Genomic DNA, 13,797 nt, shown 5'->3' with positions numbered 1-13,797 from the left:
TCCCTATGGTACTGGCATCACCAATTGGCAGTCTCTGTCTTTCTGGGTTTGGGTGTGATGGGCAACCTTTTGGCTTCTCTGACTCTATCAAAGACACTCTGAAAAAGAAATTTGCAAAGTCCTAAAATAAAGCTTTAATTAAATGTTAATTTTACACCAAACTAGTTCTTTTAGATCATATTAGAGCACTCAAAAACTTGAGTGCAAATTATGTATGCACAGTATTTATTTAATTTTAAATTCTAGCTCACATAGCAATCTCTAATCTCTATTTTTCTCCCCACTTTTTTTTTCAAAGAGAATCCTCTTTAAGTAAAAAGCAGCCATGAGTTCGAGTTCAGATGCGGAGATGGCTGTTTATGGTGAGGCTGCTCCCTATCTTCGAAAATCGGAGAAGGAGCGAATTGAGGCTCAAAACAAGCCATTTGATGCAAAAACATCAGTGTTTGTGGCAGAGCCCAAGGAATCATATGTGAAAAGCACAATACAAAGCAGGGAAGGAGGAAAAGTAACTGTAAAGACTGAAGGTGGAGCTGTAAGTAAAAAAAAAAATGCTACTTTCTTTTTTTTTTCACCAGAAAAAAAATTAGATCAGGGATTAAGACACTTGCTTAATTTGTAACCAATTCCCATGATATGCCTGATCTTCCAAACAAGGTCTGTAGTAACATGAGCCACTGGGAACTTCTACACCCGGTTCCCCCCAAAAAACTGTTTTCTTGAGTTGAAACCTCACTTGTTGCAAATGCAAACACCCAAATCAAGATCACTTCAGGATAGTAGATTTGGATGACAAAAGAAAGTAAATCTCCCAGTTCTAACTAACAAAGAACTTTATTGACTAGCATTGCTCTTCAATGATCCATTTCACAGTGTAAATTTCTCCAAAACAAAATAAAATAGAAACTATATTTTCCTAAGGAATTTCTGTCCTTGGCATAAAAATAACATTATTATCTCTGTTCTTTTCTTTCTTTTCAATTTCAAAAAAGTGAAATTTTTTGTGAATGAATTAAAAGGGCTTTTACATAATTAAAAGTAAAAGGATATAAATTGATAGCTAAACCTGAAAGAGAAAATGTGAGAAAAAATATATTTATAAAATGAATACTTTAATTCATTATAAGAAGTAGTTCTTTGCAACAGAAACTGAAGCTAATGTATATTCATGTCTTGAAAGTGTATGCTATTAAATCTTTTTAACCGAAGAGATCTACACATCCTACTTCCAAACTTAATAGAAACTTCTCTATTTGCCAGACTCTAATTGTCAGGGAAGACCAAGTCTTCCCCATGAACCCTCCAAAATATGACAAGATTGAGGACATGGCCATGATGACTCACTTACACGAACCTGGAGTGCTGTACAACCTTAAAGAGCGTTATGCAGCCTGGATGATCTATGTAAGTGACATAACTTTATTTTCATTGTTTCTATCTATAGCATAAGATCTACATGTTTTATTTTCTGATTTTCTCAGACCTATTCAGGCCTCTTCTGTGTCACCGTCAACCCTTACAAGTGGCTGCCTGTATATAACCCTGAGGTGGTGTCTGCCTACAGAGGCAAAAAGCGGCAGGAGGCCCCACCCCACATCTTCTCCATCTCTGACAATGCCTATCAGTTCATGCTGACTGGTGAGTGAGAGACATAATTTACAGAAATGTGGTAAAGTCTTGAAAGAAAAAGCGGAGTTTGAGACCTTGATTATAATGCATAGCAAGCTCATAAAGTTTCCAAAGAACAAGAGTTGTGATATTATATGCTCTTGCTACACACACCTTCATTTTATAAAGGAACACAGTGAAGCTCACTGTAGACCCTTACCACCCAAGGAAGCCTAGTTGGAACTACCAGTGAATATTTAAAGGCCAATCTCAGAGACTGAAATAACAGCCATACTAGAGAGATGCCAAACATACTGTGGTACAAAACTCTTTACTGGCCTGACAAGATGCTGCTGAAAATGTGAGAGTCCAGGCAAATAGAAGATCTGCATGAATTACTGTACAGCTTAGTCTGCATGAGCTCTTGTACTGAAACATAAAATAAAAATGTAATATTAAAATAATATCAGCCTCACTAACTTAGCTATTGAAGTTCACTGAGACCCACTAGATTTGTACAAGTTGGTTCATATCAACCAAACTTTCAGGAAGTCAAGTTTCTTAGACAGTAGTGAAAAGATATTATTCACAAAACAAAAGAAAATTAATTTCAATTGCCATGCAAATTTGGTCATCAAAATAGTAAAGTAGAGGATATTTTTTCTGAAACAAGAAAAAAGAAATTCATATAAAGAGAAAGATGGACTTTTATATAGGTAATTTTATAATTCTTGTCCTATCAAACAATTTTGGTACGCCTTTTCAACCCAAATACAGCATTAAAACCCTTTGTCTTTACACACGAAATGTAATGCATTTAAAAATATTCTAAATTGTTCTATGGGATTTTTGGAAATGACAGGGTACTTTATTTTAATTTCTGATTTTAATTTGTTTTGTGGCATTTGATTTTAAGTTGTCCTGTCCAAAAAAAAATAGATAGAGATAAAATAGGACTGTTAAATTACAAATTGGCCAGCAGTTCTACATGGATTTTAAGTAACTGTTCTTTCCTTGCCCACAGGAGCCAACTGCATTCCAGAAATTCTCCAAATATTGACTCATTTCAGAATTTTATATACTAGGCAGCTGGATTTACACTGTTTTGAACACTACCATGTCTATTAAGTCCCCATTCAATTAGTTTTTGACGTATTTTAAATTCAAAACTATAACTACCAAACAAGATTTTTATATGAAATCTTGTCAAACCATTGCTTTAAATCTGGTTAATTTTACTTTAGAATTGTCCAAAGAGATTACCACACAATTCTCTTATTTCCAGAAATTATGAAATATTTCATGACTTTCCCATTGGAAAAAGATATGTTAAAATATTCTAAGATCCTGGTCCCATATTTACAAACTGAGCCTTAAAATTTTCTAAAGCCTATACATCTGAATAACATAGATCTTAATTTCTTTCATTGAAGATTTTTAAATTTGAGAATATAATATCTACTAATTAGAGATTTATTAGAAATCAGAAAAATGCAAAATTTAAACATACTTATTATAAAATAAGTGAATTTTTAAATGTAAATATTTAGAAAAAGTAAAATAAAAAACCTCGAATCAATTTACAATTCCAGAATGTTTTCCTTTTTTAGTTTTAACAGTAGTCTATGCAAAGATTTAATTGTTTGGAGAAAACAGGTAGCAGAAAATTTTTAAAAATGAAAGTTAAATACCCTAATTTACTTGTCTTTAATAATTGATATAACTACATTGAAAAAGTTATTTATTACTTTCTGAGTATTACTTTCTTTATCTATTAAGTGAAAGTGTAGGCCTAAACAAATTCTAAAATTTCTTATAATTTTAAAGTTTTATTATGAAACTCAAGTTTCTTTACTGTTAAACTAAAATTAATAAACTGTCTATTGACTTATGTAAAATATTCTCACATCATAGACAAGGGCTATTACCTGAAATATATAAGATACTGTGAAGCTCGACAACAAAAAACAAACAAACACATCAAAAATGAGGATAAGGGACCGGAGCAATAGCGCAGTGGTAGGGCATTTGCCTTTCACTCAGCTGATTCAGGACAACCCCTGGCTTTTCATATGGTCCCCCAAGCCAGGAGCCATTTCTGAGTGCATAGCCAAGAGTAACCCCTGTGCATCACCAGGTGTAGCCTCCTCAAAAAAAAAAAAGAGGATAAGAAATGAGCAGACATTTGCTCAAAGATATCATAAAAATTGCCCAAAAGCATATGAATAGGTCCAAAAAACACAAAAAACTAATTCAAAGAATAAATGAACATTTGTACTTGTCACATCATTGTTATCACAGCCAAGATCTGGTAATAACCAGTGTTCAACAATATATAAATGGCTTAAAAATGTAGTATATTTACATAATGTGATAATTGTTCATCTATAAGAAAAATCTGACAGTGTGTCATGATCTAGATACAATTGGAAGTAGTCATAAGAGTAGTGAATTAGAATTAAGAATAGTCACCTGGTGATCTCACTCACGTGCAGAGGATAAAGAAACAAAGCCAAGAAATAAGGCAATCTCGAGTTGAAAAAAATCCTGAAAAATTGTCAATAAAACCGAATTGAGTAGGCTAAGGTAGGTGGAGGAAGAGTCTCTGGGACAAAGGTGGAGACAACTTGAAACTCTGGTGATGTCTGTCTCTCCTGCATAATATTCCATAGTATATATGTACCACAGTTTGAATGTAATTTTTAAACCAATAATTTTGATTTTTCTTCCACAGATCGTGAGAACCAGTCCATCTTGATCACGTATGTGATTTGTTTTTTATTCTTCTCTTGTTTGTGGTATTCGTATTCTTAGCTGCTAACAACATGAGCTACAGCTCATGTAATTTCTCTGGTTTTTTGGACAGTGGAGAATCTGGTGCAGGAAAGACTGTGAACACCAAGCGTGTCATCCAGTACTTTGCAACAATTGCAGTAACTGGGGAGAAGAAGAAAGAGGAAGCTACTTCTGGCAAAATGCAGGTGGGTCTTATAGCCCAAGTCAGAGTAAAGTCTATGAGGGTTTTCTGGGAGCCCCAGATGTGAACAAAGGTCTTGCTTTGCAGGGGACTCTGGAAGATCAAATCATCAGTGCCAACCCTCTACTGGAGGCTTTTGGCAATGCGAAGACTGTGAGGAACGATAACTCTTCTCGCTTTGTAAGTTACTTGGACATAGAGGGATATGTATTGTATCTAAGTGATGGTATCTAAAATATCAAATGCATTGTACTTTTCATGTTTAAAGCATTTTAATACTAAATACCACATATCTTTTCAAGGGAAAATTCATTAGAATCCACTTCGGTACTACAGGAAAGCTGGCTTCTGCAGATATCGAAACATGTGAGTCATTGGATCATTGAAATTAAAAAAGAGAAACAAGCGATTTCATTTTCAGGGTCATCTTTGCACTGGTGTGCATTAGGCATGCTGCAAGTGTAGCCTCTGAACAAATGCCAGACTGAGTAATAATATGTTATGCACTCCACATACCTTAATCTCGGACAAATTTCCTGCTACAAAGATAGCTGTGGCATCCTATGACAAATACTAGAATTATTTGTGCGTTCACATGAGTTACCTCTACCATTATATTTCTTTTTCTTTATTGATCTGAGGTTTGGGAAGTTTTCTAATGACAATCTTAAGTTATCTGAGGAACCTCCCAAAATAAAAGGCTTGTTTTTATTAGAACATTTATGCTTCTGTCCATTCTTAGATGGTGACAGTCTTGAGCAATATACTGTATGTATTTAAAAATGTTATATATGACACCTAGAAGATTGTACAATAAGAAATGCCAATGGAGAATAACATAATGCCTTAATTTTAGCATTTTTAATTCACCATCATTGATTTTTTTCAAATTTAATAGGTATTTCCCTTTCTTTCTAGATCTTCTAGAAAAATCTAGAGTTACTTTCCAGCTAAAGGCTGAAAGAAGCTACCATATTTTTTATCAGATTACTTCTAATAAAAAACCAGATCTGATCGGTAAGAACAAAGTTAAATTCATAGACACAGATAAACCTTAATATATTGATGTTTACAGTATAGTAAAATATTACTAATAACTAATAATTTTATGCATTCACCCCAAATTTTATGTGCTCAGAGTTGCTCCTGATCACTACCAACCCTTATGACTATGCTTTTGTCAGCCAAGGGGAGATTACAGTCCCCAGCATTGATGACCAAGAAGAGTTAATGGCTACCGATGTAAGTCTCTCTTTATTACTCTCCTCATATGCACACATGCATACTTCTGTAAAAAAAAAATTAACTGTGTGTGAGAATGACAATAGCAGCATACTATAGGTGTGATTACGTTGGGTCCTTATGTTCTCTTCAATAAGGTCATATATTCTGTCTTAACTTATTTCCCATTATTTTCCCTAACAGAGTGCTATTGATATCTTGGGCTTTTCTCCAGAAGAAAAAATATCTATCTATAAGCTCACAGGAGCTGTTATGCACTATGGAAATATGAAATTCAAGCAAAAGCAGCGTGAGGAGCAAGCTGAGCCAGACGGCACTGAAGGTACCAAATGAAACTATATCTGAAGTTAAATTAAAGAATAAGACAAGAAAAAGGGCAAATGACCTTTATTAAATGTAAATATCTTTACTAAGCTGAAAAAAAGGCCTATATTAAACATAACTTCTTTAGATCTAACTTCTAAACAGAATATGTACAACACACTATATGCTTTCCTCAATATTCATGTCCATCATTTTATCTAATACAAATAAGTTATAATTAACTTTAATAGTCACTTATTAGGAAATATCTAAATCTCAGTGCCATATGATTAGAGACAGTTTCTAAACTCTATATTGATTATTCTACTTTGATTTGGCAATGTATTCAGCATTTACTGCCTAGACTTTGATTTGGTTTAGTTTTATTTACTTTGATTTGACTAAGTACTTTGTATTCAGTGACTAGAATTCAACTTGGACTTTGCTCATATTATAGTATATATCTTGCTAACATCTAATTATACATTTTGTTTTGATTCTTCTTCTTTGATTTGACAATAATATGTATATCTATAAAATTATTGGCATATTGATGTTTATAATCAATCACCAATTAAGTGTTAGGAAATAGAGGATATGACCAAATACAAGTGAAGAGTAACCAAGACATCTGTGTCCATATGTTTGTATCCTATATGTAAGTATATTAACAATCAGGGCAATAAGAAAAACATATTATATATATGGAAAGAGCATAACATTTAATCATAATCTAAAGTAATTTAGTCCCTGAAGTATTTTATGACTATACCAATTTGGTATTCTCTCTTCATCCTCTAAACTTTACAATAGTTTCTTTCTTGTGGTAATGACATATGATGCATATTACATTAGTCATTTATATCTTTTAAAAGGAAGAATATAAAAATCATGTACTAAAATGTATTCCCCATACATTCAAATAAAAATGTTCTACTGAAGGGCCGGAGCAATAGCGCAGTGGTAGGGTGTTTGCCTTGCATGTGGCTGACCAAGGATGGAATTCAGTTCAATCCCAGCATCCCATATGGTCCCCCAATCCAGGAGTGATTTCTGAGTGCATAGCCAAGAGTAGCCCCTGAGCGTCACTGGGAGTGGCCCACAAACAAAAAAAACAAACAACAAAAATGTTCTATTGAGGTGAACTGAGAGAAGCAAAATTGAAATAAGAATATGAACAACATGCGGGGCTGGAGCAATAAAGCAGCAGTAGGGTGTTTGCCTTTTTTGCCTTTGCTGATCCATGAGAGACCTTGGTTTCATCTCGGGCATCCCATATGGTCCCCCAAGTCAGGAGCGATTTCTGAGTTTATAGCCAGGAGTGTCACTGGGTGTGTCCCAAACCCTTTCCCCCAAAAACAAGAACATGCTGTTTATTACCAATCTGTAACAGTAAACATTAAACTTCATTTAATCTCATTTTTCAACTACACACAAAGTGTCTTAAGAGTAGGGTTTATGACCCTTGGCTTACATTTCTATAAATAATTGGTTATTAATTTTTAAGCTATAAATAAATCATTATAGGTAAATGTAATTTTGAAAGTGAGTTGAAGAAAGAGAACTGTTAGAAAAAAGAAGACATATACCATTAGAAAAATCTTTTTTGTTTTGATTTTGGGCTGGGGACTACTGCAATTGCATTGCACCTGGAAGTAACTCAGTATTTGGTGCCTAGAATATAACTTGGGCCTTGCTAATTTATAGTAAAAATATTACTAGCATTTGATCATGTTAATTGTCATTTGTGCATACCAGCTCTTTCAGTTATCCTTTTAATTTTAAACAACATTTCTTAAATTGTGTTTCTGTAGTTGCTGACAAGGCAGCGTATCTCCAATGCCTAAATTCTGCTGACCTTCTCAAAGCCTTGTGCTATCCCAGAGTCAAGGTCGGCAATGAATATGTCACCAAAGGTCAGACTGTGCAACAAGTAAGTACATAAATTCAGTGAATCTCACATATACAAATTTCCTTTAGAAATGTCCTTTAATACCATAAAACATTACTCTCTCCATGAAGGTATACAATGCAGTAGGTGCTCTGGCTAAAGCTGTCTATGAAAAGATGTTTCTATGGATGGTTACCCGCATTAACCAGCAATTGGACACCAAGCAACCCAGGCAGTACTTTATTGGAGTCCTGGATATAGCAGGATTTGAAATCTTTGATGTGAGTTATCTTCCTATATTAGAAGCAACAGAATGGCAATTTGGGTTTTATGTAATGAGGATTGTCATTATTAATTTATATCTGTATTGTACACTTTGCTTTCTCCAGCAATGCACTTAGAACAGGCTTATCTAAAATTATCTAAGAGGTAACAGAATTTAATTACAAAATAATAACATCTATTGATAAATTAGTCTATTTCAGGCGTTATGCTAAGTACCTCAAAATGCTACCTCATTTAATCTTCAAAAAAACTCATGAGTATTAATGTTAATTATATGTGTTAAAACAGAGAGGCCCAGAAAAATAAAATACTTGCTGAAGAGCCTGTGATCATATACAGACAATCAGGGTAGGAGTTCAAATTCATAGTTATACAAAAAACTATTCAATTGAAGAGAAAAGACTTAACAGACATATAAAGAGAGATAGTTCGTAGCCATTAACTCATCTGCTGAATATTATTTTCTTTTCTATGACTTTTTCTATAACAAAGATACAAGTTATAAGGCCTTTGAACTCTTCAATTATTATAAAATATCAAGTCCAGGTTTTAACAAATTTTACCAAGAGAATTTGCTAAATTGTCATATAAATAAATAAATTATTAGCTTATTTATTTTATGTTTTAAATGAGCTAAAGTCTTTAATATCTTTCCTTAATAATGTGTTCGCCTAACATCAGACAGGAAAGTTTTATTTTTATTGGGGAATTGGGAATGGTAAAAGAAATGAGACCCTAAAAGCTACTTCCACAGGGGCCAGAGCGATAGCACAGCAGTAGGGTTTTTGCCTTGCATGTTGCTGACTCAGGACGGACCTGGGTTCGAGCCCTGGCATCCAATATTGTCCCCAGCCAGGAGCAATTTCTGAGTGCAAAGACAGGAGAAACTCTTGAGTGTCACCAGGTGTAGCCCCAAAACAAAACAAAACAAAACCTACTTCCACAGTTCAAATTGAATTACAAATCACAGAGCTCTGAGTATAGTCTTGCTGTATATATTGTTCATTGTATACATTGTATTGTTGTATATATTGTAGTGTGTGTGTATGTGTACTGTTCATTGTATATATTGTATAGATTGTATCCTACAATCATTGGATACCAGAGGATCCTTAGGATACCAATTGCTATATAATTGGCATTTGCTATCTTACATAATGCCAGGAATTCTGAAAAAATTACATGAGAGAAACTACTTTCCTCCTGGGATACTTTTGCTTTGGGTACATGCCCAATGGCACTCAAGAGCCACTTCTGGTTCAGTACTCCACTGCCACTCCCAACACTCTGTAACCAGTAGTGTGAGAAGTGAAAGCAGGGGCTCCTGCTTCCAAAACACGTGCTTTAATCTGTTGAGCTATCACTCAACCTTCGACTTATTTTTAAAAAGGAACGCATTTTTAATTGTTACTCATTAATATGCTGCATGAGTTATCAGTAAAAGAATTTTCAGTGATCAGTTTTACCACTATAAAAACCTACTGTTGGAAATTTTCTTTGTATAGTTCAACAGCCTGGAGCAGTTGTGCATCAATTTCACCAACGAGAAACTGCAACAGTTTTTCAATCACCACATGTTTGTGCTAGAACAGGAAGAGTACAAAAAGGAAGGCATTGAATGGGAGTTCATTGACTTTGGGATGGACCTGGCTGCCTGCATTGAGCTCATTGAGAAGGTTGGTCTGAATTATCAGGATAACTTTCCCAAATGTCTAAAACAACTCTAGAAATTATTACTATATCTTAACTAGAATTATATCTGAACAAATTAGAAAGTTAATATTTAGAAGTAACATGAGTACTTGAGTACTTCTAGGCTTTTCCCTGACTGCCCAAGAGTGACCCCTGATGATGCTTGCTTAGCATCAAATCTAGTTTAGCAGCAGACAAAACAAGTTCAGCTGATCTTTGTGCTATCACACCATACCTCAAATGCAATTATAAACCAACAGTAACAGTTCTATTAATAGGCTTCTCAATCTCACTCCATTGTGATCTAAGATGTCAAAGTAAATAAGTCTTTCTAAACAAAATTTAACATGTAACAATATCATGGTTTGCATAGTGTTATTCTATTCAGAAGGTAAAAATTCAAATAATCTGTGCTTTTTCATACTTTAAGAAACTAGATTCACCAAAAGTCTCAAATAAAATATGAGGTATTTATATGTTTGTTTTTTCATGAAAATAAATATTCTATATTAATGAGTTCTTTTCATAACAAAATAAAACTTACATCTATAGATAATTCAGTTTACAGAAAAAAAGTAGAGTACAATAACGAACATTTTAAATTGTTTTCACAAGCTGGATTTTTACCTGGAGTTTGTACTCAAATATTCTTTTAACTGAATATGATATTATGGGATTGAATGTGATAATGACAGAAAAATTCTTCTAGTAATAACAAAAGGACATCTTGGATGCTAATCCTAGATTATTTTAATGACATTTTAATTTAAATAAACAAATTTAATTTAATTTAATTTAAACTGCTCATGAGTCAATGAAATGATAAATACCGTGTCCATAAGTTTTAAGATAATGTAAGTTGTCACCAATATATACTTCTCTAATTTCAGCCACTGGGCATTTTCTCTATCTTGGAAGAGGAGTGCATGTTCCCCAAGGCCACAGACACCTCCTTCAAGAACAAGCTGTATGACCAGCACTTGGGCAAATCCAACAACTTCCAGAAGCCTAAGCCTGCCAAAGGCAAAGCTGAGGCCCACTTCTCCCTGGTACATTATGCTGGCACTGTGGACTACAACATTGCAGGCTGGCTTGATAAGAATAAGGACCCACTCAATGATACAGTGGTGGGATTGTATCAGAAGTCTGCAATGAAAACACTGGCTAGTCTCTTTTCCACTTACGCTAGTGCTGAAGCAGGTACCATCTCTGTCCTTAATCTAAATAGAACATATTTACTTAGAATTTTTACAAAATTACACATAACATTCCAGTCTCAAAAATTTGATTTTAATTTATGGATTTTCTTTTTACTTAGATGGTGCAAAGAAAGGTGCTAAGAAGAAAGGATCTTCTTTTCAAACTGTATCAGCACTTTTCAGGGTAAAGAACAAATTTAATTTGAAAATTTATTCTATTTTAATGAATCACCACAATTATAATATAGATTAGGAGAAAATGGGATATAAGTAGGTCTCAGTTTAAATATCCCCTCTTGTCAGGGTACAGTCAAAGCAATAGTTCAGGTTTGAATAGGTTACTTGTTAATTCTTGTCATGATTTTGTTATATTTAGGAATGTAAAAATATTCTCATATTTAACTTGATTAAATGCTATTTTTCTAAAAATATAGTATATTTTAAGCTGTACTTATTGAAGACAGTATCAGTACTAAATTAATGTTGTACTTTGAGAATGTCCCTAAATTCTTTGAGAATGAATCTTAAGAACATTCTTTTAAGATGTTTTACAAGAACATATCTTTGTATTCTAAATAAATTTCCTTTTTAATAGCTAAAAATCATGTAAAAATTAGTATCTGGATTTATCATTAAATTAGAAAATATTTCTTGAGGTATGTATATGGAGAACTAGAACAACAGAAAAATCATTTGCCTTGCATAAAATAACTGTGTGTTTAATCACTGGCATCTCATGTGGCTCCATGAGCTCTCTAGGAGTGATCACCTAGTGCAGAGCCAGGTATAAAACCTGAGTGTTACTAGATGTGTCCCCCAAACCAAAAATACTACTAGTGCTACTATTATACTATCAATACTACAACCTCAATGACTACTAAAAAAGTAATTATTTGGCTTTGAAGTGATTTCTTTCTTTTTTGTGTGATTTCTTTCTTACGTGGCTTAAAATAAATTTTAAGGGTGAACATTGGGAATAATTGCTACTTTTTAAAACTGAATCATAAACCTTGAGGATGTAGTGCCCTGGCACCACAAGTAAAAAAAAAAATCTAAAATACACATATGATGTGAGTGGAAATCTTATTATTTAATATTCTTCCTTTAGTTGTTTCTTTTTTCACAACCAGTTTTCATTCTATCACAAAATATGCTATTCATCAACTCATCCTTTTACACACTTGCAGCTTATGAAAGTAACAATACTACTTAATTTTTAATTAAATTTTTATGTAAAAAAGCATTGTTTTTCAGAAAGTTATTTGTACGTTCTAGACATACAAGATTTCAGGACCAATCCCACAATCAATGTCAATCTCCCTCTACCAATGATCCCAGATCCTATACCATTCCATCACCACCCTGTCCCACCATGCTAGCATAACAGACACCTTTTTAAGTTTGGTTGTTAAAATTTGGTTCTTATGGTTTCCTTGTTGGTGACTCCATGGCTTGGATATTTAGTTCTATCCATTCTTTTGTTTTTGTTATTTGTTTGTTTGGTTGGTTGGTTTTTGGACCACACCCAGCAGCACTGAGGGGTTACTCCTGGCTCTGTGCTCAGAAATCGCTCCTGGCAGTCATGGCGACCAGATGGGATGCCAAGATTCTAACCACAGTTGGTCCTGGGTCGGCCACTTGCAAAGCAAATGCCCTACCGCTGTGCTATCACTCTGGCTCCCGTTCTATCCAATACACCACCAATATACCTGAGTCCATTTGGCCCCTGTGTCATATTATTGCGCATCTGTCTTTCTCTTCTTCCATTCAATTTCTTTACTTCTACCCATATCCTGTCTCATTGATTTCAGCTCTCATTTTTTCTCTCATAGTATGCTTTTTATTTTTATTTTTTTGTTTTTTTTAATTAATTTTTATTTTGACCAAAATGGATTACAAATCTTTCACAGTAATATTTTAGGTACATAATGACATTGAATCAGGGCCATTCCCACCACCAATGTTGTCCCCCCTCCACCCCTGTTCCCAGCATGCATCCCATATTACCCCTCCTTTGCCTCCCAGGCTACTAGTATAAGTGGTCCCTTCTGTGTAGAGCTTTTGTAGATTGGGTATCAATTCTGTTGTAGTTGGCTTTGGATTTGGTGTTTAGGTCTGATAATTTTTTAAATCTACTCAATGTACATATTTTTTTTTATTTTACTAGAGTTTGAGTCCCTTTGGTGTTGGTTTTTAAGATACTTCAGGAGTGCTGTTAGGGTGTTGATTCTTTTTCTTCTTACCTTATGCAGGCCTGTATAGATATGATTTTTCCTGTAATTGGTGATTTTGCTGTGTCTGATTGATTTTGGTAACTTATTCGTTATTATTAGACTCAGAATCTTTCTTTTTGGGGGGGTTTGAATCATACCCTGAGGTGCTCAGGGACTACTCCCAGCTCTGCTCTAAGAAGTTGCTCCTGGCAGACTCAGAGGACCATATTGGATGCTGGCATTTGAACCATCATCAGTCCTGAATTGGCTGCATACAAGGCAAACACCCTATCTCTGTGCTATCTCTACAGCCCCATGGGGAATCTTTTTATTTCTTTCTTGATTTCTTCTTTTATCCACTTGTTATCAAGCATCATGTAGTTCAGT

General features: G+C 34.2%; 1 protein-coding gene across 3 annotated transcripts in view; it reads left to right on the top strand.

Moving 5' to 3' along the window:
* The first annotated feature begins 325 nt into the window (after positions 1 to 325).
* Positions 326 to 13,797, top strand: part of LOC126013637 (myosin-8-like) — a 44,263-nt gene continuing 30,791 nt past the window's right edge. Inside the window, exons 1-15 of one of the 3 annotated variants that reach the window (XM_049776759.1) lie at positions 326 to 535; positions 1,261 to 1,404; positions 1,482 to 1,638; positions 4,343 to 4,370; positions 4,475 to 4,589; positions 4,673 to 4,765; positions 4,888 to 4,951; positions 5,504 to 5,602; positions 5,724 to 5,827; positions 6,011 to 6,149; positions 7,945 to 8,063; positions 8,153 to 8,302; positions 9,812 to 9,982; positions 10,889 to 11,198; positions 11,317 to 11,381. In XM_049776759.1, the coding sequence (XP_049632716.1) occupies positions 326 to 535; positions 1,261 to 1,404; positions 1,482 to 1,638; positions 4,343 to 4,370; positions 4,475 to 4,589; positions 4,673 to 4,765; positions 4,888 to 4,951; positions 5,504 to 5,602; positions 5,724 to 5,827; positions 6,011 to 6,149; positions 7,945 to 8,063; positions 8,153 to 8,302; positions 9,812 to 9,982; positions 10,889 to 11,198; positions 11,317 to 11,381 (1,968 nt within the window). Of the gene's footprint in view, positions 536 to 1,260; positions 1,405 to 1,481; positions 1,639 to 4,342; positions 4,371 to 4,474; positions 4,590 to 4,672; positions 4,766 to 4,887; positions 4,952 to 5,503; positions 5,603 to 5,723; positions 5,828 to 6,010; positions 6,150 to 7,944; positions 8,064 to 8,152; positions 8,303 to 9,811; positions 9,983 to 10,888; positions 11,210 to 11,312; positions 11,382 to 13,797 lie in introns of all 3 variants that reach the window. The other 2 variants (XM_049776758.1, XM_049776760.1) reach the window with 2 other exon arrangements.

This window comes from Suncus etruscus, chromosome 7 (genome assembly GCF_024139225.1).
Source record: "Suncus etruscus isolate mSunEtr1 chromosome 7, mSunEtr1.pri.cur, whole genome shotgun sequence".
Taxonomy (NCBI): domain Eukaryota; kingdom Metazoa; phylum Chordata; class Mammalia; order Eulipotyphla; family Soricidae; genus Suncus; species Suncus etruscus.
The sequence above is the reverse complement of the archived record's forward strand: the minus strand, read 5'-3'. Positions and strand labels throughout refer to the sequence as shown.